Source organism: Patiria miniata, unplaced genomic scaffold (genome assembly GCF_015706575.1).
Source record: "Patiria miniata isolate m_02_andy unplaced genomic scaffold, ASM1570657v1 HiC_scaffold_17, whole genome shotgun sequence".
NCBI classification, from domain to species: Eukaryota; Metazoa; Echinodermata; class Asteroidea; order Valvatida; family Asterinidae; genus Patiria; species Patiria miniata.
The window spans coordinates 3795396-3820581 of record NW_024037055.1 but is presented as its reverse complement, the minus strand read 5'-3'; the positions used below and the strand labels follow the sequence as shown (position 1 = coordinate 3820581).

The window sequence follows — 25186 nt, the reverse complement described above, 5'->3', positions numbered from 1 at the left end:
ACTCACACCTAATATATATTCGGATGATACATGTTTTCAACATAATAATAATAATGACCGTGATAAGTAACTATTAAGTCTTTGCTCGCATTTTTAGAGGTTGTATAACAGTTTTGTATGTTCATATTTTAAAGACTTGCTTTTCCTTAATCGAATTCACGAGCTGGCTCGTATTATAAATAGTAAATTATTATTTTTCATACAAAAAATAGTTCGATTATATGGAGATATTTGTTGTGGGTGTTTTTCAATAAGAATGAATTTGCAATTAAAGGCCATATCTTAATCATTAAATACTCAGACAGGTGCATTAATTAAGATGGCAAATTGCCTTGATGTAGAGGAACTATACCGACCTTCTGTAAGATATAATTGTAGAGGTAGACGGGCTAAAGGGTGTCAAAGGAAAGTTACCCACAAATTAATGTTTTTTTGTTATCTTAAAAACCAATCAAATTTGAAACACGAATAAGGTGTATATGAAAAGAGCATCTTCTTCCACTCATCTACAAAAAAAAAGAACAGTGAAGTTGATCCTTGCTATCGGAGGGTAATTACAGTTTTACAAAAAGAACCAATTTTTCTAGCTGTCCATGGAATACGATAAAAAGTGATTAAGCTGACTGTGTGTTACAGATTAAACACAACCACAGAAATACAAATGAGATTTCAATAATTGAAATAAAGACCGAGACACTATTTTTAATGTCATATTTTGTGTTTTGATAATGAGGAACAAGTCAACTCTTTTTTTTCTAAAATACTGATGGCGGTATTTGTCTGACTTGTTTTCCTTTCCAACTTCTCGTTCTTTCACCAAGGTGGGAAAACGTCCATGTTTTATTGTGCTCAATGGATCATTCATCTGTTCGTAGAACGGTAAATGATCAGTGGTGGATAGCCGAGTTTTGTGATTTTTTTTCATCGAAATAGACATAACTTGGGTATAGAGTAGGCAGATTAGGTAAAAAGGTTCACAGTTAAAGTTAATAAGATTTATATTATCCTTTTATTTTTGTCATAAAATAGAGCGAGCCGCATATTTCTAAAATGTTTTTTTTTCCTTCAAATTCGGCCACTTTTTTTTTATTGGACTAACCCTTGCAGACCTTTCAAGAAAGGCCTACTTTTGTAGAGTCCACACAGCACACAGAGTTGAGCATGTAGCCTACATGTATACACTATTTCTCACTTGTGCAATCAGCCAAACCGGCGTATTTCATGGGTCATTGCTATTTTTACTGCTTTCATCACCGCTGTCGCCGCTTTCACGGCCGCTGTGGAAGTTACACATTATGTTCCATGTCTGACTCTCTGCGGCACACGCAACAGCTTGTATTGTATTTGTTAACATTCGGACTGCGATAAAAGCGGCGTAAACTCACCGATCATTGATAAAACCATGGATCATACACACAAGGATGAACGACTGTTCTGGATGGTGGCCCTGAAGGGACATAAGCGGTCGTGAATATTTTTGCGATTGGCCGTGAATATTTTTGCGACGTCGCGATTTTTTTTTCACGACTAGTCGTGAATTTATTTGCGACCTAGTCCTGATTTTTTTTTCACGACTAGTCGTGAATATTTTTGCAACCAGTCGTGAATTAAATCGAGGATGTTCCTTTTCCTTTGTTTGTACTTAACTTTTTCACAACAGCTCTTATTGGTTTTGTACACGTTTTCTTATCGAGGTCCTTCTCAAATTGGTTCCTGTCCTCGATTCACCGATGATGTTGCGCGTGTGTGTCCCAGATTTACACCATAAACAAACGCTTTGACGTTCGAGTACGAGTACTCCAAAAAAAAGGACTCGAGATGTACTTGAGTACGAGTACCGAGTGCCGAATACGAGTACTACAACACTGCTTTGCCTTGTTCGAGGGGATCCGACAGCCCATCTCCATGTCAAAATGTGACCGATATTTTATATGTCTTTCAACTTACGATCCATAGCCCGTCATAGGCGATCTTATCGTGAAACCCATCGCACAACTCCGTCCACCAAGCAGCCGTGTCGGGCTCTGTGAAGTCAGGGAAGACGCTGAAAGTTACATTTGGCCAAACCTAGGCAGCAAAAGTTAGAAACAAAAAGGCAGGGTAAACCTCGTAAAACTTGTTTACAGAACTCACAAAACACTCAAACACTTTCTTGTCATAATTCTGGGTGAGTTCGGGCGGTCTGTTCTTGACAGCTGTATACATGCTCGAACGGCGGAAACAAGACGCACAAACACTGCATGCACTTGGGGGGATGGGTGGGGAAGCCCCCCCCCCCCCCTCGCGACGCCCATGGACGCAAGTCTCACCCCCCCCCCCTTACTGCTGCTAACTCCCTATGCTTTAATCCCTCCTCTTTGTTGGTTAAAATCGGTAGGATGCTAACTACTTGTGTGATTGATTGGTCGCGTTAAACACAATTGGAACTTGTGGAGAAATGTATTTTTTGAGGTACTTGCTTACCAGCAAACATTTTATGCAACTGAGATAAGTACAATTTATGGCTGGTTTCAAGCTGATGTTTGCTGAACGCGTTCATTTGCAAAGCCACATTGTCTGTTCAGCAGCTATCTGAAATTGGTCCCTGTTGTATCCCACAAACTTAAGAACATTTGCCTTTTGGTAACACGCTTTCTGCATTAGTGAATCAAAAACCATGAATAATGTTTACCATTCCTTTGAGTATTTCGTCATTCTCCATCTTGACAAAGACATCCTGCGCTAATCCTTTGTCGTACGGTTCGTAGCCAATCTCCCCTCCAATACCCGGGTCCTAAACGGTTAAAAAAGTTTGGGCAAATCAGGCTCTCGTTGGCAGTATGGGCCTAAGACAAACTTTGCTGCCACAAGAAAAACGTATATGTCGGTTGACCCAAAATAGTTGCCATCCTATGCAACCTTATTTTGGGTGATCTGATCGTTGACTGCTCTATGTTCCGACACCATTATGTTCCGACAACTCGCACATAAGATTGTGTTACTCCCGGTTTGGGTTCGGGTTAGGGTTAAGGTTCATTCGGAACATCGGTGTGTAACCATCTGTTCTGGCCAACGGACACACGCGCTCCGAGTAAAGACATTTCGATGGTGCATTGTCTTTGATTCTTCGCCAAAATATGCCCGGTGGAGGGAACTGCACATAGGCCCAGGTACTAAAAATGAGTTTTGAAATGAGGAAGTCTGAAAAGGAGGTAATTTCTCGTGCTTCAAGTGAAAACCGAGCCTGTTGTCATTCATTTCTGTGCCGACGTGACATTTACGATTAATATGAAACCATTATGGCAAATTGAAAAATATCTAAAGAAGAAAAAAAACGGTGTTTCTCGACGGGACTCACCAGGATGATAATATACTTCATACCGTTGTCATGGAGGTCATCCACAAAGTCGGCCAGGTTTTGCATTCCGTAAGACGATTCGTTCACTGTGAAATCCATGGATCGGTCCATGTAATCGATGTCGCCGTACATAACATCCTGCAATAAATGATTGATCCCTTGACTAATAGTGGGCGTAATTATCACTGAGGTATATGGCAGTTTATTTACTGGTTTGCAACCTCAATATACTTTTCTTTTCATCGTAAAAATAGAATCTTAGAGAGCGCCACCAAGAGTTTACAAAGGATACAATATTTTTTTCGCAACGAACTATGGGAAACGTAGGGCCAAGACATCCTGCTTTCCATCTGCTCACGGACAATGTCCTCATTGTTCTTCAAACTATGGACAGGTAAATAACCGATGGATAATCGACATGTTGTCGGGGTAAATTTAAAAATGGAAAGTGGCATCTTCCGGATATTCGCGTGATGGCGCACTACATGCAGGTATATTACCAATGGCATCTGTGCATCGGTCATCTGCTTGACAACCTCTTTGACGCGGTCGATCGAGTTGTAGCCCCATCGGCTGAGCTGGAACCCCAGGGCCCAGTATGGCGGCATCACGGGCCGGCCGATTGCCTAGAAAAGAAAAACGTGGAAGAAGTTGACAACTAAGATTTGTGTACATCGGAGCCCGTTTGAGTTTAAAATGAGACACTGCACAAAACCTGTTATCATAGGTTGCAAGGAGGTATAAAAATAACTTGTAAACACGTGATATGTTTTAGTTAGGAATATTTTATGGACTTTTGATGACCTTTTTGCGCAATGAAACTCAACTTTTTTTGCAATTTTTTTTTATATTTTTATTTTAAATACTTAAGCTCTAATCAGTCTGTGTTGCTTAGTACCTCTGTGTACTGTGAGACAACATTCTCAGGCGTCGGTCCGAAGAACAAGTAGAAGTCGAGAACTCCACCGATGGTGCGATACGTGAGAGCTGGAGTCGGCTGAAGACTGACATCTGAAAGAGAATTAACAAAACAAAAAACTACAGCCTTGGTTCCGTCAACAAATAAATTACATACCTTTAGGACTTTTACACATTAGGATGGGTATTTCTTGGTTTCTCCGTGCAGTTTTCATTTAATGGTCTTCTAAGGCAAAATAATATACTGTTTCCTTTGAGTCTGATGTGTTGTCTTGCAAATAATGTATGTGTATGTAAAACTCGACCCATAGCCACACACCGCGCAGTGCGTGCATCATGTGTTTTTGTTTATAAAGATTGGAGAAATGGTATTTGTTTTTAACCATGCATACAATTAAAATGTGACAGGAGATTAAAATAATGTCGTCATACTTCTAGGTGAATATAACAATCAGTTAAATAAAATACTAGGTCCCTTTTTACAGAAAACATGCTTGAGTGCATTTATGGAGACTGAAACAGTTGCAAAATAGCTTAAACGCTCATTTGTGCATCCCGAAAAGGTTTTTTTTCAAAACTGGGTGGGCATTTTTATGTCATGTATTTTCTCATGTCATCCATGAGGAGAAATGTTTACACTAACTTATAGAGCAAGGAATTACCCATCGCATTGCTGTTTAACAAGAGAACGCTATGCGCGTTGTTTTCGCGTTCCTCGACGCACATGTAGTACGGGTGTTGACCGTAGAGATTTGAATCATCCTGGTTGGGAAATCAAAACAAAAAGACGGCATTAAATGTGACTGATTGTTGTCAAGAATGTTCCGAATACCTTTAATTAATTTCATTGGAATGCTATGCTGAAAATAATTACTTATGAAAATATTCTGTTTTTGGATAGCTCAGGTGTCTTGAAGGAGTAACATTGAGGAACTGTTTGGACTCGTGTCATTAAAAATATATAACCAAGGGCCTGACAGGGATTTGACGCGCCACTGAACACGCATTTATATGTGCCATAATTATTGTCAACTTAGAATCCATCCAATTTGCAAATTAAGAAATCAGTAATGAGCCTTGTATACCAACGCACTACGGATTAAGGTAAATAAATTGTATTACTTACAATAGGAAAAGCGTCCCTGGTAAACATTGTCCATGTTTTGTAGTCCATATCATGCAAGAAGCGCCTGTGATTGTGTTCACCAAAGCCGTACACGTACTTGGATGGCAGTTTGGTTGATATCTGAAGAAACTGGTCCTCGAATGTAAAACCACCCACCGACGAATCAAAACTAGAATGAAATGCAGAAGTCCTGCTATCGAATCTTCGGCAACAAGTTGTTGTATAACACACAGAAAACAATGTCAGCCAATTGACCATTCAATCTACAGCTTAATTCACTTTTCGGCACTAAATGACGTCACAGTTTCTAAAGTTGACCCCTTTTGGCTGGCGCGCAGACTCGCATCAATTTTGCATTTCAGAAATTATATCAGACGTTTAGTATGAGCTAGCGTGTGGGCTCTGATCAACGGACGATACTAGGACCAGAAAGGCGTCAAGTCAAATAGAACCCGGAGTTTGGGTAAAATCTGACACGAGACTTTTGACATTGTATACTTACACCTTCACTCCAGTGGTCTTCCGTCTGACCTGGATACTGAACGGGTCGTGCTTGTAGCTGACCTCATACATCGGGTTAGACGGCTTCTTGGTCGGTTTAACGATGTTGACGGCATCGCTGGGAACTTCGTAGCGGGCGTTGTCTGCGTCAGATATCTAAACATCAGGGAACAATATTATTGTGAGTGACAACTTTGATCACAATCAATTTCAAGACGATTTATACTCAAACTCCATTAAAGTAGACAGACACCCAAGTTATTTTCAAACTAAATTTTCATGTTTGTCTTTTGAAGCCGCGACATAAAATGACACACACACACATCTGCTAATACGTTTTCCTGCCTACGGATTGGCCTAGGATTTTGGCGGCAACCCACTAACGACGATTGGCTGCTTACAATCTCAATGCTGATTGGTTGCCTAGAATCCCGACTGCTGCTATTTAAAAAGGCGAGATATTCATAATACGTCCGCAATCGTGAGTTATCAATCTTGGCAAAGTAGTATAAAAGTGTTTTGTCAGTGTGGCATCCAGACTCTTTGCATTATAGGCCGCCATTTTTGAGGTGGTTTTGACTTTTTGTTAATCTAATTCAATGACACTAACATGTTCAAGAGGTCTAACTCAGGTAATCCGTTTGGAACAAAATCACGCAACGCAATTGGCTGTGTATACCACGGATCTTTATGGCTGTTCCGTCCATAAAGCAATAGACTTAATACCTTAATGTGTAGACGATAATCTGTCTGAAACTCCACCTCAAGTTTCAGGTTGTTCACATCAGCCCCGTAGCGGCTAGGTATTCCCTTCATGCGAGTCAGCCTAGCCTCCCAGCCCAGGTTGGTATCCGTGGGTTTAGCAGCCATCTGATAGCCGTAGGTTGGAGGGTAGAAGCAGACGGGAGCCTTGGCCAGGGTGGCGGGCTTCCAGAAGCAACCACGGGCCTCGCACAGCTTTTGGCTGGCTGGGGTGTCCAGATCCGAGAAACAGTCAAACCTAAACAGTCATTAGCAAAATATATATTGTGAACCATACACATTTTGCTTTCACAATTAGGTCAATTTCCATGACCATAAACGGTCATTATATATGTGTGCAACGTTAATTAAAGTTCATAAAATAGTTATTTCACAAAATCGGGGTTTCAGTGGATGCAAATATATGTTTCACTACTCCCTTCCTACCGAAAGTGATGACTTTGACAATGTTTTCCGCACTTGTAACAAACCCATGCTATTTGTTGTAAGTGTTGGCTTTTTTGCACTCTCAATTTGTTAACCGTGAGTATTGATGTTCATGCAGTGGTGCTTTCCTCGCCTTCCAATTCTGTAATGAGGTTCGAATTGAACCCAATCCGAAGTGCATGTTGATGTCCAATACCTCCATGATTAAGTGAGTTTTCCCTGAAATACCATTATAGGGATATCCTTCCACCTCTTAAACCAAAGATGTATAGGCCTATTCATCGACTTTTCCCTGCATACGGAACTTTCTTCACACTTCCTAATACTCTCAAAAGTCCTGGGTCAGATTTTAAACGGATCCGGATTCTACGGGGACTGACACTTTTCCCGGTCACGATTGCACTTGTTTGACTCATTTCCCAGGTCATTTTGACCCAGAAAAGTGTCGTTTTAACCCTGGAAAAAAAGTCAGGCCCCATAGGGCTCGGATTTCGGGTCAAATCAACTTTTTAGAGTGTAAATAAAGTGCTCGGATACTTTTAGTGGATCTCTTTGTTTGTATAGTACCAGCAAGAAGTGGGAGGAAGCCATCAACTGAGACTCGTAGATATTGTTTCCCTGAATTTAACGGTATTATGGGCCTATACTAACCTGTCCTCGTCATTGACGTCTCGATAGAACTGTTGGTCCGGTGTAAGGTACTCGCTTGGTTCTTTCCCGTCATCCTTGCTAGTCTGGGTGAGATACACGGGCAGGAAGACGGCTAAAAACACCACCACTACTGCGGCAATCGTGACGGAAGCAACCAAGGCCTTGTTCACCATGATGAGTAGGGAAGTTCGGCCTTAGATGGAAGATCAAGACTCTAGGAATTTGTTCTTTCTTTTTTTTAACTCTGATAGCAGCCCGGAATTTGGTGTAGGACCTAAATACAGACACATCCGTTCACAACTGTTATTTACTCGCAGAATGATATCGCAATCTGTTTTTAAAAGACTTTTGACCTACAGTAGGTTTTCAATTAGAGCTGCCATGTTTGTTTAATCCTCGTTCATTGTCCTTTCTTTTTTACATTTCAGAACTTGCGATAAGGCTGCTGAAAACTTCTAAACTTTGACCCCAGTTTATCTTGGGCGTTGTTGTTGCCAGAGTTTACTTATTCTGTTCCATGGCTTGTGTGTTTTGTACAGGAATAGTGGGGTCCATGGTTCATTGAACAGAATTCAGTCTTTACATAAGAGCCATGTACAAATATATGGTTTTGGCAGCGAGTGGACGCAAGTTAGGAGAACAAGTCCCATTTCTGCCCATGGGAAATGTAAATTAATCCAATAAACAGTTGCAAAATTATAGATTGCGCGAAGAGAAACTGCTGAGCGCAAACACAAATGCCCGTGATTGGCCCCTATCGACTGCACAGTGCCCGAACAAAACGCGGGTCATTCGAATAGGGGTTTTATGTTCTGGTGAACCAAAAATTTGCCTATTGGCTTACTGCCATGCACCGAAACAACAACGATACCAAAAGAAAAGAGAATTCACAACAGCAACAAATCCAATATTCTGGCAACTTTTGGTGTAGCCTTGACCAAGGCTGTCAAGCTTGTTAATTTCCCAAATGAAATATAGGTGTGGACTTATATTAAAATTTTGTCATGACTGGATGTGACTCTAATAAGACAATCAAGACTTTTAAGAAGTATTCATATTAACAGTGTGACAGAATGATCTGCACCGAAATTACAGAAAATATTAAAAATATGTAGGAACTATTAATGCAATTGCAAATGAGATGTGTGCCAGGCTGGTATTTTGTACATACTTTGTGAAAGTTTCATGTATGTCCATCGCACCACTTTGAAGAAAAGCGTCATTAAGGACATACGCTAAAAAAAACCCTGACCACGGTTCCATGGTTCAACAAATTTATTGTAATCGTGTACTGATTTGAAGCAGTGTAATTACAAATAGAAACCTAGTAGTCATGGTGAGTGACTCACTTGAAGTTGACACATTAAAAAACTAAAGGCAAAGTACCGATTTACGTGTGAAGACAGGAAAATGAGACACCTCAATGAAAATGGCATAACTCATCAGCCTTTACTTTGAAAAATTCAAAATTCCCTGTGTAAGACAAGGTAAATAACCATTCAAATGAAACACTCAGTTTTTCTCTAAATATACTCTATTTGCCACCAAAACAAATGGTGAGCTTGGGTTTCCGACTGTGGAATTTAAAAAGTATAACAAATTACCTCAAGTTGTCTCCTGACACCCCTTTGTTCAAATTAGCCATGTTTTGTCGACCGTGAACTTGAAAAAATTGACTTTCCACGGCAAACTCTTGGTGGCGCACTGCATTGTGAATCGCCCGAATTCCAGCGCCTCTCTGATTAAGTAACCGAGCAATTACTAACCAATCCTACAAGCCTACTAGAAACATAATACAGAACAAAATACTTCCCACTGAAAATTCAAAGATCGGAAACAATAAGAAAATATCGAGACATAACCATCATTAAAATTGTTACCGGCTCCACCAAAAAAGGGTATTAAGTTATTGTGTAATGGCCCGCTCAACATTGAGGGGGTGACAATTTCGTCAAAATGTGACTTTCATTTTTTTGTTGGTCATGAATGTCATCTTTAACACCTACAGTTTCAGGTTTCATTCGCAGAAATGTTGATTTTGATGAACAAAGTGGGGAAAAACAACCATTATGCGTGAGTCGTTCTGTTGTTCTACAAAACAGCCAGCTATTTCATAGCCTGTTTTCTCAGTTGTGTAAGGTGAACTCCAAGGAAGTAATTCATGCAAATATGTCATATCTCCAGAAACGGAAGCGATATGGAGCACTTTTATATGCCAAATGAAAGCTTACATTGTGAGCTTTCCAACCATGTGTATAACTCAGTTTGTTTCACATTTTTTGCGACATAAAACCCTTTTTTTGTGTGGAGCCGGTCATATTTAAAAAGCAACATGTTCCCCGTCCTGGTTTTATCCATCCATGGTAGTTTACGGCTCCCACACCACTGTATGAGTTCCAGAGATGAGCAGATCCAGCCCTGTCAATTCCAGCACCTAAAGGGAACGGGGAAAAAAAATTGAGTATGCCTATCATTAATATCCACTCGGGCTTATTTCTAACGAAGTTTTACGTGCCACATGTTTGGAGACAACATCGTTGAGGCCATGGTTCAGTCGAACATCATTATTTTAGAATGTATAGTGTCCGTGTTATTCTCGAGTGTTGTCCTCCAAGAGACTGATTTCTTTGCAAACGTCTAATGAGTTGCGACCAGACAATAGATTGCAATGCTTAAATCTACACAAGGGGGCGCTCTTCAGGATATAGATGCATATCAATATGTATACTCACGCTTTAAATACATCAAAACGGCGCATTTTAAAAGCTTGTGCACTATGCTTCTCTGCTTTTCAGAGCTATTGAATACATTTAGGTTGTTGGGATGTTCGAAAAATACCTCGAAATCCGCATTTTTTGTTTCCCATCACGAAAAGTGTTAGGGATTCAATAGCCCATCCCCCCGGTCAAAAAGTTGGGGGAGATTTTACCCTCCATCCCCGGGATTTACGCCCCTGGTAGATTGGTTAGGTTTAGGGTTAGGGCTAGGTGGGTTCAGGTACAGGGTTAAGGTTACGGTAAGGGTAAGGGCTAGGTGGGTTCAGGTACAGGGTTAAGGTTACGGTAAGGGTTAGGGCTTCAGCTATAAACGGCCAAAAGCGAATGTAATTGACTAGTTAAACAACCTAGTACTTACAGCTCAGTGTCTCATGTACATTTAAAGCATTCATTAGGAGCCCAAATGTGCTTTTTCCACATAAAAAAACGAATCTCATGAGATTACGTGAATTAGGTTAAGACTGAAAGCCCTACTGCACGATAAGGAAAGAAACGCCTGCTTAAAAAACTCGAGAAGAACCAAATACCTTGGTGTCTGCGTCGTACTGGAAGTTAGACGGTGGAATCGCCACGTTGTTTTCCTTTGCCTTGGTCGGCACGGTAGTCAGTCCCATTATCTGGATGGTTTGAAACGCTAGCGAGTCCGGATCAGTGTACTTGTTGCCGTTGGTCTCAATTATGTTCAGTGTACCCTTAATATAATATGAAAAGGAATGTGTTTACTTTCAGCGAAGGAGAATTTTGACAGTTTGCAATTTCAGTGTACCAAATAACAATTCTTGATACTAAAACCTCGAAGTATAGGTTTTGCCCTTCACCGACGTATAAAACTGTATTCTCAGCGTGTTACCTCCCGAATGTTAGTTGGGAAAAATCACTGGGGTGGAACTCGAACCAACGACGTCCTGCTTTGTAGTGCAGACGTCTTACCACTCGACCATCGAGCCTACACTGGCTGGTTCGAATCACTCCAACCAACCGATCCTGTTGGCTGGTTCAAATTCGTACAACACACTGGCGTCACACACTGAGTTTACAGTGTTTAAAGGAAGCTGTTGTTTTAAACAATTATAATCTTCAATCATTGCATTTTAGACTTCATGGGCTACAATGTGGGTATCGATCACATCCTAACTACCGTAATGCATAAAAGAAACCAATCGTTACCACTCCATTCTGCGTCGTGACGTCAAACTCTGCCAGTATGAATTTCTCGTCTTTTATCGAATCTGCAGATGACACAAATACCCAGGATGTGCTCAATGAGGTAAAACTTGCACTTTCAGGAACGTCATGAAATGTTAATAAGTGTACATTTTGAATGTCAGACAATATTCATATAAAATACCGTCAAGAAGATGAACCTGGACAGTTTTCCTCAGAAGTTTATAGGCAACAGGTGTAATGACTGATTGGAATGCTTCTAAATAGCGGCCTTTTACAAAATGTGCGAGGTGCGGAAATGTGGCTTACCTCTAGACTCCCCATCGTCCCAGAACAGATTTCCTTTAGCCTTGAGGTCATCGTCCAGGGCTATGATCAGACCCATGGGCTTCACTCGACTGTGGAGATGAGAGAAAGAAATCAGTCAATGACGGAATGTAAATGGAACTAATGAGTTTTACAAAATGAAGGCGTCTAACCATGCTAAAGGTTGAATATCATTTTTTTAGTGACATTTTCTTGAATGGGAAAGGAGATTTACTCACAATATCGCTATCTTTGTTTGTTTTCTTTCTTGTGTTGATGAATAGGAATTTGGGGATCGACCGTGTAATAATCATTATGTTTTACAAATATGATACATTTGGTGATACATGTATAAAAACAAACAAAAGTGAAACAAATAATACAAAATTCACATTCGTGTAGTGGAAAGAATAATTTCATTCGGTGACAGATGGAATGTTCCATTCCACTCGACTTCGCCTCATGAAATGGAACGTTCTATTTGTAAGCATGTGAAATTATTCTTACCATTGCAATCACAAACATTCATTAGTTGTAGACTGTTGTGTGTCATTAGCCCTTTTTGAGATATGGCGGACACAGTGAGAGGGCGCCTTTTCGCGTGGGTATAATTGGAAGCAACAAGTAAATACAAAAGAGTTTGCCTACTCTCATATCTCAAAACGTTCATCTAAATAAGAGGATTCATTCTTAATTTTGGCGGGATTTGCCATCAGGATAATTGTACGTTTATAACACTGACCTGTAGACTGTGTTGGTGGCTGGTTCTTGGAATGGCAGGACATAGCCGCCTCTGACGTGCAGGTTAATGGTCAACAGATCCGCCTCCAATGTGGTCGTTGTCCCGCGTAAATTGGAATCCACTTCCTTTCGCTGTTGACGTTTTGTAAATAATTGAACGTGAAGTGGCAATAGGCTTATTGCGAAAACGTTGGAATATTTAAGTATGATTTCTGTTTGAAGAGTTGTAATTTCCCGGAGTCATGGCATTGCATACTGCTAACTGGTACAGGGTCATATTAATCGCAGGTGGATTAAATAGTTGTTGCTACGAACGCTACAGCAAGTTACTACGTTAAGTAAATCTTTGAAGCACTTCCGTTCCATTCTACCTATATACTCACGGTGTGATAGTCGTACCATCTAGCGTCCGGGATGTAAGCCTCGACAGTTGTCATACCCTACGGGAAAGTAAACATGAATATTACATAGGGAAAAGTAGAATAATCGAACATACCAAATCTAAGATATCTGAAAAAAAGTTCTAGAATATGTGTTGGGCATGACGTACCTCATCCAGGACCGGTGAGATGAGGAATGAAGGACCCCACAAGAACTGGCGGTCTATATTCATACCAAGAGCCTCAGGAAACCTGTGAAATACAAAACAAAACACTATGGCTGATTCAAATTCATGAGTGGTATAGCAACGAAAATCACTGTCACATATTCACAGAGAATGTGGCTGTACTCATCTGAAAATGCCTCAATGTTTTGTTGAATTTTGATGATCAGATGTCGGATTGTTCTAGATCCGGACAAAACTATTGAATGTATTTGTCTTAACGAACAAACAGAAGGATTTAAAATACACGTAATTTATATCGGAATGAATTTCCTGGTGAAATAATGTTTGAACAAACCCACCAAACTCCAAAACATCATGGTGTGGAAAAGCATTAAAGCATTGGGAGTCGACATTCAAACAAATGTATATTTTCTTTGAACTTTAACCAATTCCTCTTTAAACTTTTTGGAGACAAAATCATCTGGCGAGAGACAGATATGTCATATCCGACTTTTGACTTGGTAGAGAGCCGGTATGGTGTTTCAGAGGTCGCAGGCTCAACTGCCGGCCGCTCCAATCAATTTCTCTGATCAGCCTTGTATTGGGCAAAGAGACCAAACACATTAACTCGTTTACAACTTCAAGCTGAGATGGGAATGGACCGATCCAGTAAGCACCGCCCCATGGTGTTCTGACCAATCACAGCCGTGATTTATGTCCGACGTGCGTGCACTAAAGTCCGACATGCGTGCACGCGCGTATGATGCGCGCGGAAGGAAAATGCAGCGTGGCATTGGAGAGGAGCACGTGTTAATTTGCCCACGTGCGCACTGGGCGGAGCTTACTGGATCGGTCCATTAACGAAAGTAACTGAGCCTGTTCTGTAAAACTAAAGAGATACAAACGTACTCGTGCAGGACTGGTCTGGCAACTGTGGTCCCCTTCGTGTTAGCCTCGTAAAACAGTGTGTACAAGAAAGGCAGCAGTTTGTAGCGAATCTCCAGTACCATTTTGACGTTGGCCGTGAACTCGGGATCAAATGCGGTAGGATGCTGCGGCTGGAAATGAGGTTAGGTATTTTATTGCTTGGTTAAACAAGTTATTTTGTTTTCCGGTTCTTTGTTAAATTAGAGAACAGCTGTGAAACAAAATGTAAACATTTACACTGTGAGGTTTTAACAGTACCTGAAAATAATAAGTACCTGAAAAATAATTTCCGATATATATTTCAGGTGACTCGTGACTCGAACTCGGACTCGACCTGCATGACTCGGGAATCGGGAGAGGTGACTCGGACTCGGGCTCCAGGTCTGGTTACTCGAATACAAGTCTGGCAGATAGTGCAGACATGGCTACATGAGATGGCCTAGGATGTATGTACATATTTTACTTACTATAAAATCCTTGGCATTGTGGTTACGGGCGAAAGGATAGAAGGCCCCGACCTGACTCCATCTAAGGCACATCTCTCTCGTGGTGGCGAACCAAAAGCCGCAAATATCGGACCCGGTCTAAGGAAAAGAAACATAAAATATCGGTCCCGGTCTAAGGAAAAGCAGTATAACAATAAAGCTTTAGGTAAATAGGTTTCTACTTGACGGCAAACATTCTGGGCAATTTCGCCTTTGCTTTAATTAATCAAGAGACTGTTATCACACTGAGCACACTGTCATAAAATGGTCATCGATAGACTTCAGTGAAAGACATTGGGAGAAGGTTTTCGCCGTCGATCATACATTTTACTTTTAAATGACGTGTAAATAAAGCTATAGACGTCAACTAAAAACTGTTCACTTCGCGCACGTGCACGGAGATACATAAATCAGAGCGCTATGTCTACGTTGCTGTTACAATCGACTATTTCAAATTTAATCATGCGTTAAATTTAGAGGCACTGAAGACTAAGCTAGCTTGGGCATTCATGCATGTACCTAAACATGTTATTCTTTATTCGTGGAAGTTGATTCAAATTTTGATGTAACTTACGTAAGCAAAGCCGAAGAGGCTGAACTCAAGCATACCTGTAAACGGAGGAAAAACATGGAAGTCTTAGGAGAGTCTTGAAAAAAGTCTATAACGTCAGGTTTCTTTATATAGTAAACTATTTGAATACTTTGCAATTTGTGAGACGTACATTTGAGAAGTATAACCTTTTAACAAAGAACTTTAACCGTAAACGGCGAAAATTAAAAACGTACAATACATGATACACATCAGTTATTTGATATATACAGTACTAAAACAATCAGAATAGCCAGTTATCCCCGAAGGTTTACTTCTCAAGCCAAGATTAAAAGGTCTTTGCGATGACATTTCTTAAGAACACATTTTATGCAACTTTCTATACTCCTCTTAAAACGTATGACATCTTTTGGACATCCACTTTTGGTTAATTTTGAAAAGAGCACTCCCTTAAACTTTAGAAATGTTACATGCTTTACCGGGCAACTGCGGGAGCTGTTGTTGTGATATCATTTCAGGAAGACACTGTTCAGTTTAGGGCTTTTCTGTTCAAATTGTGAACCCGAAATTTTTGCTCTACTGCCATGTTCTTGCACAACAGCAAATCAGCAAAGAAAAGAACATTTATGGCAGCAAAATATCCAAAATTCTAGCAACCTTTTGTGCTGAAATAGCTATAACATGGAGTTTTTAGCCCGGAATGACATCCTGTTTTGCTCATAAATATGGACATTCGCATCAGCGTAAAAATCAAATACCTTTCAAATGGCAAAACGAAAATTGAAAATAAGGTTAAATGGAAAACAAAAGTGCATTTTCAGGGATATATAGCTTTTAAATGATGAAACTGCAGGGCCCTTAAATAGATCCTAGTACACGGATTCGACACTACTTTACATACCAGGAATGCTCCAGGGCAACTGCCGCCATTGGCTCTGGTTGTCTCCCAGCCAGTGTCCCGTGTACGCGCCGCTACTCACGTACGTCGACCGGGACAGAACCATGCTACGCTTGGTCGGGAAGACAGTCTTCAAGGCGCTATACAAATCGACAAAAGTATTGTAGCGACATACAAGTACTATGTTGAATCTGACTACGGTTACCATAAGGGGTATTCCAAAACTCGGCTTCGTCTCCAGTTTGGCTTCGCCTGCTATTTGGGTTCCTAACTTTGAAGATTCCAGCTCAACATCAGTCAATGTTTTCTTACAGATATATCAAACTCTATGATATATGAAGCAAGTGATTTTTATTTTTTATTTGATCGGAACATTAAAGAGCTTTTAACGATAAAGCCAAACCAGAAACGACGTCGAGCTTTGAGAAGGGCCATCATATTTATTTGTAGCCGTGGCGTCTGCCTGACCTATACAATATAGACGCGACGCACAATCTGCAGTTGATATGTTTTCTTCACTTCAAACAATTCCCCTTATGAAATATTATTTGTATTCTCAAAAGCCAGTCAGAAAATACAATTCTTATTTTCGCTGCCTTAACTCTGAAGAAGAAAAAATATACCAACTACCTATACAAAGTTCCGAGGGTGCGTTCGAGCATGTTACTCTTAGATCTTGCTACTCCCAAGTGCATGAAAAATGTTGCGCTTCGCATTATTCTCGGTGCAAGAGTACTTCTGGTCTGACCGAGAGTATACTCTTGCTAACCCGCGGGACTTGCTCCTGCCGTTCGTGCGTATACTCGTGTTAACACGAATAGCACGCTCAAACGCACACAGTCGTGTTTTACTATACTCTCGAGGACAATGCTTTGTGTTGTCAGCCAGTCATTAACACAGAGCACAGTACTAGTAAACTCACTTGAAGGTGACCTGTGACATGCTGTGGCCGTACAGACTGTGCACGTCGTAGTGGTCGCCCCAGCTCTGTTTTGCGTCCATGCATATCGTCTTGTCGTACAGACCGCGCTTGTCACCCATCATACGACCGAGAATGTCTAGGAAATACAGGGGAAAATCAGAAAGGCGAGAGAGATATTTAAGAGAAACAACATCTATATGATTATTATGTAATTTTTTGAGGTACATGAATAATGGTGTGGTCCTTAAAATACACAAATAGTAAAGATGTGTTGCATTATGTGACTGGATCACACAAAATAAGTCGGTATTCTGAAGAATTTTGTTTTATCTGGGTGATTTTTCATTTGCAGTAAAAAAAACAACATAGCTGTCCATTTGCTTTATCCCTAAACAAATTATCAATTAACAATTTTTTATTATTATTTTGTACAAAGAAATATTTTCTATTCAATTTTGTTTTGCAAGATTCGTATATAAAATTATACTACTCAAAAGGTATATAACTAGGGGGGAATCTATGACCCCTCGTGTTGGGTTGGGTGCATCCATGGAAACTTACTGGGCAAATAAGGTGGGTTGTTAATCTTGTTCTCTTCACAGCCAGTTGTGGAACCAGGGACGAAATTCGACGGCTCGTTCATGTCCTTATAAAACGAAAAACACGCAATGTAATTGGATGAATTACGCAAATCACAAATGCCTTCACGGTAAAAGCAGATCAGCTCAGAAACTCAATCGATTGAAGACGTGGTTACGACTCTGAGGCTCTTAACTTACGATCCACAGCGCATCATAAGCAATCTTCCCGTGGAAGTCATCGCAGAGCTGCGTCCACCACGCGGTCACGTCATCTGAGAGAGTGAAGTCTGGATACACGCTGGAGGGAACGGCAGGCCACACCTTGATGAGAAAGAATGGCACAGTCGAATCATGAACCAATTAGGCTAGCAGGGGCGTAAGAGGGCGAGGAAGAGGTGAATAAGTGCACCTTCCGTCCCCTATTATTACTCATATGCTGCATACCCTGAATCCGGGTCAGATTTAAACTGACACTCTTCGGGAACTGGAAGGAATCAAAGAAGGAATCAAAGAAGTATGTACGGGAACTGGAAGGAATCAAAGAAGTGTGTACGAGAAATTGGGAGAAAAGGAGGTATTAAATATAACAAAGAAGACAGGGGAAAAAAGGAGAGGGAAGTAGCAAGAAAAGAATCACAAAGCATATCTAAAATATTGGCTTTGTCTTTGTCACGTCCCAGAAACATCAGGAAGGCAATATATTTGGTTCAGAATAGACAAATGGAGACAAATTCAGCTCGAATCTAGAACGTCAGGGATTCGAAAACTGAATCTTAAGCCCAGAGGCGTAGTCGGAGACAAAACCAAGGCTTGAAAAATGGTTCGGGAAAGGAGGGGTAAAGTAACCCAAAAGGATCCAAGAATTAAGGTATATGTATGAATACTCAAACTCACCTCGCCTTCCAGATTCGCACCAGCTTTGGTTTTGACGAAGATATCCTGTGTGAGACCTAGGTCGTACGGTTCGTAGCCAACCTCTTTTCCGATGCAGTGATCCTGTACGTAACAATGAAATTATCGGGATTGCCGATCAAGAACAGAAGACCTCAACCATTTACATTTTGACGGTTCGTGGGTACTTTCAGCATTGATGTGTCATTGTTTTTCAGTGTAAAGTGTTGCGTGATAAAAAAGCTGAGAGTATATAAAAGCCAGGTGCATTCAGTACATGTACCAATTTTATTCATGACTCACATTCTATTTACTTTGCATATCAAAGTCATTCTGCATAGGGCTTACTGATTAGACGATAAAACCTAGCTTCCAACAATATTCGTTCTTTACAGCGATCTATCTTCAACACAACAACAAATACAAAAATGTAGTTCTCGGTAGTTCTGCCATATAATATCAAATAATGAGCAAATAAAATTATTGGGACTCACCAGAATGATAATGTAACGCATACCCTTGCTGTGCAGATCATCGACGAAGTCAGACAGATTCTGCGTGCCATAGGTAGTTTCGTCCACCGTGAAGTCCATCCATCGATCCATGTAATCGATGTCACCGTATTGGACATCCTGTGGATATGGATCAGCGACCCTTATTAAGTTATGAAATATAAATTGTTTCTCTGCGCTCTCCAATGTCCCGGGTCAAATTTAACCCGGAATCCGAGTCAGATTTGACATGATTATTTTCAGAGTTAAAATGACACTTAGGTCAAAATGGCAATTTTTTTCAAAAGTTCTGGGTCAAAATGACCCGGAAACTGATCCGATCAAGTCTGGAGTGTTATTTTGACCCTGACAAGTATCGGGCCAAAACGACCCTGATTCTGGTCAAGTATGAGCATGAGCAGAGAGCAGAGTGGTAAGACATTATATTGTTCGTGTGATAATAATAGTAGTTGTTAAGATTCAGCAACACATGTACTGAAAAAAATATATATATTTATTTTGTGAAATGTGTCCCTGAGTAGGGTATGTTAATTATCGCAATACAGCTTCGTATCTGCTATTTCTTCTATTGTTGTTCTCTGTTTGACTGATGCTCACATTTATTCTTCAAATTACCGAAGCATTTAAAAGCATAATAAAAAATACATTATTTGGTTTTTCAAATAAACATGATCAAACTCCATACGAGAACAATTTCTCAGAAACTTGGACAAATTAGAATGCTACATTCATGAATGAACTGCACTGTTCCAAATATTAAATTAAGTAATGGTGCACGTTTGAATTTGAAAGTAACAATGGAGCCTATATTCTGGAAAGAAATTACAGGTGATAAATTACGGGGAAAAGGTGACAAGTCTTACAAATGGTATCTCTGCGTCGGTGACCTCCTTGACCACCTCTTTGACACGATCGAGTGACAGGTAGTTCCATCGGCTGAGTTGGAACCCAAGGGCCCAGTATGGCGGCATTACTGGTCGGCCGATTGCCTTTGGAGGGAATATAAAAAGATTCACGAGTAAGATATGCTAAGAGTATTGACGCTGATTCCTGACGGCTGTAGATGTCATGCATCATAGGCGTCGCCAGGATTTTTCCCGGGAAGGTGGGGCAAAACAAATGTTTCCCCAAAATTCCTTTAAGCACATTTTCTCGAGTACTTGTCTCGGAATCCTGAATAGCTACCTGTACTGCACTGCATGAAGATTGCGGGGAAGTTGTTCAGAATCCGGCAGCTTACACCCGATAAAATAGACCTTATTGCGGACAAACTCGTCCGCAACTCATCCTCGATCATAAATAAGATTACTCCTTAATAGAACATCACTCAGATTCTCTGGCTGACTTATCGTACTTTTTTTTTTGTTTACTTCCCCTTTTCCACCTGTTGTGTTGCAGTCTTCTTTTTAATCTAGTTGATTGTCGGGTTCAATATTCCCAAGACCTACCTCTGTGTACTGCGATACAAGGTTTTCGGGCGTCGGGCCGAAGAACATGTAGAAATCGAATACCCCACCAATAGTGCGGTAGGTCAGAGCTGGGGTTGGCTGTAGAGTGACATCTGGAGAGAGAAAAAAAGACAGATAAAGCCAAACTAATCAATCATTCAATTTTCATCAGCGATCGTACAGTTTTGCCGATTTAAGATCGTTGTGTGATAGTTGTAGATCGTATATAGGTATTATGATTCCACAAAATGTTGTAGCAATAGTGCTATTTTGACAATTGAATCTGGGACCTTCGGAAAGCGTGTTCTGACGATTGCGAAGATAACAGGTTTAAAACTTGCTCCAATCAGTCACTATAGTTCTACCCAATGTTAAATAAAGGTAACCCTCTTGATGCACCATTGGCTTGGGGAGTGTGGCCTTGTGGTTAGGGTTTGTGACTCATGATCAGAGGGTCAGGGGTTCGAGTCCAGCTGCTGGTCATAATGTTGTGTCCTTGGGCAAGCCACTTCACCACCACTTGCCTCTCTCCACCCAGGAGTATAAATGGGCACCGGCTTTTAGCTGGGGATTAGCCTGCGATGTATTAGCATCCCAGGGGAGCAGAAATATTCTCAGTCTTTTAATGCTACTGAAACCGAAGATACATGCCAGCCTTATAGGCCACATTGGCTAATGACAGACTTGGCTGTGTTTTTTTACCCTTTAGTCTCCTTACAAGTAAAGTCGCTGGTTTAAATATCAAACAACGAGCTTCCGAACCAATAACATCGATTGAAATTCGCCAGCTGGGATTCAGTGAAGCTTAATGGAGCAAAAATCATACGTCTGAATCTGGAGTCTTTATCAATGCAATACCACACAAAATCATGCCCTCACCCATTGCATTGCTGTTCAAGAAGAGGATGCTATGGGCGTTCTCGCGATCCTCGACACACATGTGATATGGGTGGTGACCGTAGAGATTCCATTCATCCTGAGTAAGAAATGGAGAATGAAAAATGGAGAATGAAATTATTTATTTGGGTCTTCCAACTTTCATGTGTATAAAGCAAAAGCGCAAACAAACAAGAAAATACGTACAACAGGCGCAACATCCCTGGTAAACATTGTCCATGTTTTGTAGTCCATATCGTGCAAGAAGCGCCTGTGATTGTGTTCACCAAACCCGTAGACGTACTTGGATGGCAGCTTGGTGGATATCTGAAGAAACTGATCCTCGAATGTAAAACCACCCACTGACGAATCAAAACTAGAACAAAAGAGTGGATTTTTTTTTAAAGGAAGCACGCACAAAACACTGACAAAAAGAAGTGTCGCCGAAAATGCCAGCGCTCTTCTTGGCAAAGACTTTTTACAGGAGTTAGAAGCAGGATATCAGAAAAGATCAGAAGTTATTTAGAAGTCGTCCAGTCTAACTTCAGTGTGACAACATGAAGCTAACTCAATAAATTGTTACAAAGGTATTCCTTTGCCGTTGTTTATACAAACATAACATAACATAACATTTAGATAGATTTGCGATAGACTCCATGTAAAATCTACGAAATCATTGTGATTAACACCTTACTGATTACTTAGTTGTGCGGCAGATCATTGGTGCATCATCAGAATTTCTACAATAGATATCCAGCCATTTTGTTATATTTTGATTTGCACTTACACTGTCACCCCAGTGCTTTTCCGTTTGACCTTGATACTGAACGGGTTCTGCGTGTAGGTGACCTCGTACATTGGGTTAGATGCCTTCGAGGTCGGCCTAGGAATGTTGACTGCATCGCTGGGAACTTCGAATCGGGCGTTGTCTGCGTCTGATATCTACGGATGGACGAAAATAATGGACTGAGAAATAATACAAGCGCATGTAACGAAAACAAGCCAAGGCAAAACTAGTAGAGCTTCGGAACGGCAATTCACTGGTCGCCTTTTTGAATACATCTGGTCTTCACAATGGGCCGGATTTAGCCATCCACTGGGGTAGCGGGGTAATCCTGTGCGATAGCACTGCCCGGCTCACAAGTGACTGCCAGTCAGTGTGTGGGACAAAAAACAAATCCGGCTGGCCCTTGCTCTGGGACCAGCAGAAGGTTGTAGGACTGCTGAAATATTGAGCCCGCCGCACAAGCGAGGGCAAAGTGCTGAGCAAAAAGTAATTCAAGGCCGTTTGGTCAGCACGTAGCTCACCATGTTCTGCCTCGCGAGGCCGTGAGGCAAATATCCACCCTGTCTGATTCTATCGCCTTGCGAGTCAACAATTCACCGTGTGCAAGCATGGGGAGCTACGTGCTGAGCCAAAAAAAATTAACTAGCCAATAAAAGCACATGCTCTGTTCACGTGATTTCAAGTATTGTTTTTCTTTTTTTTCTAAAGCCTGTTGGCGTTTGTCGCTAGTTTTAAAATCATGCGAATTACAAACAAGGACAATCTGGCCACAAATCAACCAGCTTGTCTTCTAAAATGTATAGGTGCTGACAACGTCACTGACACTTTCGTTGGGGGCCGCCATCTTGAAATCACGCGAACAGGAAGATCCCATACCTTGAAGTGTAGACGATAATCTGTCTGGAACTCCACCTCAACTTTCAGAGTATTGATATCGGCCCCGTAGCGGCTAGGTATCCCCTCCAGACGAGTCAGCCTGGCCTCCCAGCCCAGGTTGGTACCCGTGGGTTGCTCAGAGATCTGATAGCCGTAGTTATCGGGGTAAAAGCACTGGGGCGCCCCGGCAAGACTGGCGGACCTCCACGAGCAGCCCCGTTTCTCGCAGAGGGTGGAATTAACTTTCAGATCCAGATCCGGGTAGCAGTCGAACCTGACAGCGAAATGAAAGATCATTTTGATGCTACTTCGCTTCGCTCATACGCATGAAAAGCAGTTTTACCCCTTGAGTAACCAGACAAGGATTCAATTATACACAGGATATTGGGTTAATAGGCCTATATAATATTTATTACAGCATGGGAGGTGGTCTTGCAGTGGACGTTAAGTGTCTCTTTCAAAACCATTAACATAATCAAACATCACTGAAAAAGACATTTCAATCAGCTTTTCTGTACAACACTTCGAAAAACCATTAAAATTCTTTCTTTTTTACAGAGTTAAATAATGATAAGCAATATTCCTCATTAGAGATTGTTCTATCTCTTTTGTGCATTCGTAGGCTCTTTTAGCCTCATAAGTCCGACTCCTCGTAAGTCCGAAATTTCGGACCTATGCGGCGTCGCCATACGATGCATTTATTCCACGTCATAGGTCCGACGCCGCATGAGTCCGACACCTTATAGCTCCGACGCCATAAGTCCGAAACAGCGTTTGTCCATTGTCGGACTTATGAGGCGTCGGACCTATATGAGGCGGAATTTATGCCTCATAAGTCCAACGCCTGGTAAGTCCGATATTCGGACTTATGAGGCGTCGGACTTATGAGGCGTCGGACTTATAAATGATACGGCCCAAAATCTACTCGGGACTTTCAAGCGTGTACTTTTACAAAATGGCGTCTGTCCTTTACTCAACTGTTGTGTGGCTCCAGTTGTTTTCTTATCAAATTCATCTGTTGAATCAGTGATTAGTATTGTTTTTGTTTGTATGCCCGACATTTCTACAAAAACCAAAGAATAGACAAGGCAAAGGGCTAAAGGTCAGAAGGGCAGTGTTCGAAACTAGTTTGTCGAGGCTGATACCGTACCCCATTAATAACCACATTTTACTTCCCCGTGATATTCGTGAACAGCGATGGAAGATGGGTACCCTGCAACAAGGAGAGCTTAATTTAATCAAGTTCGTCTTTTTTCCCAGTCGCCTAGCAAAACTATAGGTGTCTCAGAGGTTGTTCTGTGTTACTTTAATATAGTAGCAATGCATGCACAAAGGGTTCACTGTTTTTTATGTTTTTTTTCTCATGTAGAATTTTCGGCGTTTTTATGTCTGTGAAGTTTTATAAAATCGGCAAACCAGACCGCGTGGCGAGCGAAAAAAGGTCTCGTCCCACGCTCTGAATATCCAGTCAGCGTCGCCGTTTCGTATTCTCCTTGGCCAGGGGTTAATGGAGGAACGCCCACGCGCCCATTGAGGCGAGGCTGGTACGCAATGGCAGCGATGCATGATGCATCGCAATCGCCCCCATGTGGCATAGTTACATTGGGGAAACAGTCCTCTTTATTTCTGATTAATTTTGTGCAAACGATATGGTGTGAGCATTGCAAAATATCAATTAACATGTTCCAAACTACTAACTGAAAAATCAAGTTGCCACTAAAAAGTTAAAGCGAGATTGCACGTTGCAGGCTTTGGCCCAAGGCCAAAAAAGCGAGTTCAACTTTTTTCCCGCCATTGGCCTATAGTTAAAGGTAACAAACAACGTTTGCTTTTAGAAAGTTTTAGAAATGGGGTTAGTATTTTATAGCTAATATTTTTACACTGAATTGTATGTTAAAAGATGCTGGAAAGCCAAGCAAAAATACTATTCTTGTAGTCTTGTTTCCCGTGACCCTTCTTCAGACGAAACGGAGCGATTCATAGAAGTTGGGAAATTGTCAGGTCAGGGAACCAGACTATCAGGCTTAATTGTACTCGTCCACCAACGTTGGTCAGCCGACCATCGTCGGAAATTGATACAAAACTCCACTTTTCTTGAAAATGACAGCACACCATCCATACGCCATGATTTCACATGATGCTTGAGACTATTATTCACTTACAGCCAAGGAAGGTGT

The 25186-nt window shown here is 41.1% G+C and overlaps 1 protein-coding gene across 1 annotated transcript in view; it reads right to left on the bottom strand.

The window, feature by feature from the left end:
• LOC119723981 (sucrase-isomaltase, intestinal-like) overlaps nt 1–25186 on the bottom strand; it is a 38264-nt gene that overhangs the window by 11969 nt on the left and 1109 nt on the right. Inside the window, exons 2-34 of the mRNA XM_038194904.1 lie at nt 23010–23283; nt 22134–22288; nt 21554–21722; nt 21350–21446; nt 20471–20583; nt 19886–20011; nt 19005–19142; nt 18514–18615; nt 17818–17940; nt 17600–17684; nt 17039–17174; nt 16120–16256; nt 15243–15277; nt 14651–14767; nt 14166–14314; nt 13260–13341; nt 13093–13149; nt 12711–12841; nt 11972–12060; nt 11666–11727; nt 11026–11190; nt 10094–10155; nt 9264–9295; nt 7722–7914; nt 6609–6882; nt 5884–6038; nt 5382–5550; nt 4918–5017; nt 4236–4348; nt 3838–3963; nt 3338–3475; nt 2672–2773; nt 1948–2067 (exon numbers count right to left, since the gene is read on the bottom strand). Of these exons, the coding sequence (XP_038050832.1) occupies nt 1948–2067; nt 2672–2773; nt 3338–3475; nt 3838–3963; nt 4236–4348; nt 4918–5017; nt 5382–5550; nt 5884–6038; nt 6609–6882; nt 7722–7914; nt 9264–9295; nt 10094–10155; nt 11026–11190; nt 11666–11727; nt 11972–12060; nt 12711–12841; nt 13093–13149; nt 13260–13341; nt 14166–14314; nt 14651–14767; nt 15243–15277; nt 16120–16256; nt 17039–17174; nt 17600–17684; nt 17818–17940; nt 18514–18615; nt 19005–19142; nt 19886–20011; nt 20471–20583; nt 21350–21446; nt 21554–21722; nt 22134–22288; nt 23010–23283 (4126 nt within the window). The remainder of the gene's footprint in view (nt 1–1947; nt 2068–2671; nt 2774–3337; nt 3476–3837; nt 3964–4235; nt 4349–4917; nt 5018–5381; nt 5551–5883; nt 6039–6608; nt 6883–7721; nt 7915–9263; nt 9296–10093; nt 10156–11025; nt 11191–11665; nt 11728–11971; nt 12061–12710; nt 12842–13092; nt 13150–13259; nt 13342–14165; nt 14315–14650; nt 14768–15242; nt 15278–16119; nt 16257–17038; nt 17175–17599; nt 17685–17817; nt 17941–18513; nt 18616–19004; nt 19143–19885; nt 20012–20470; nt 20584–21349; nt 21447–21553; nt 21723–22133; nt 22289–23009; nt 23284–25186) is intronic.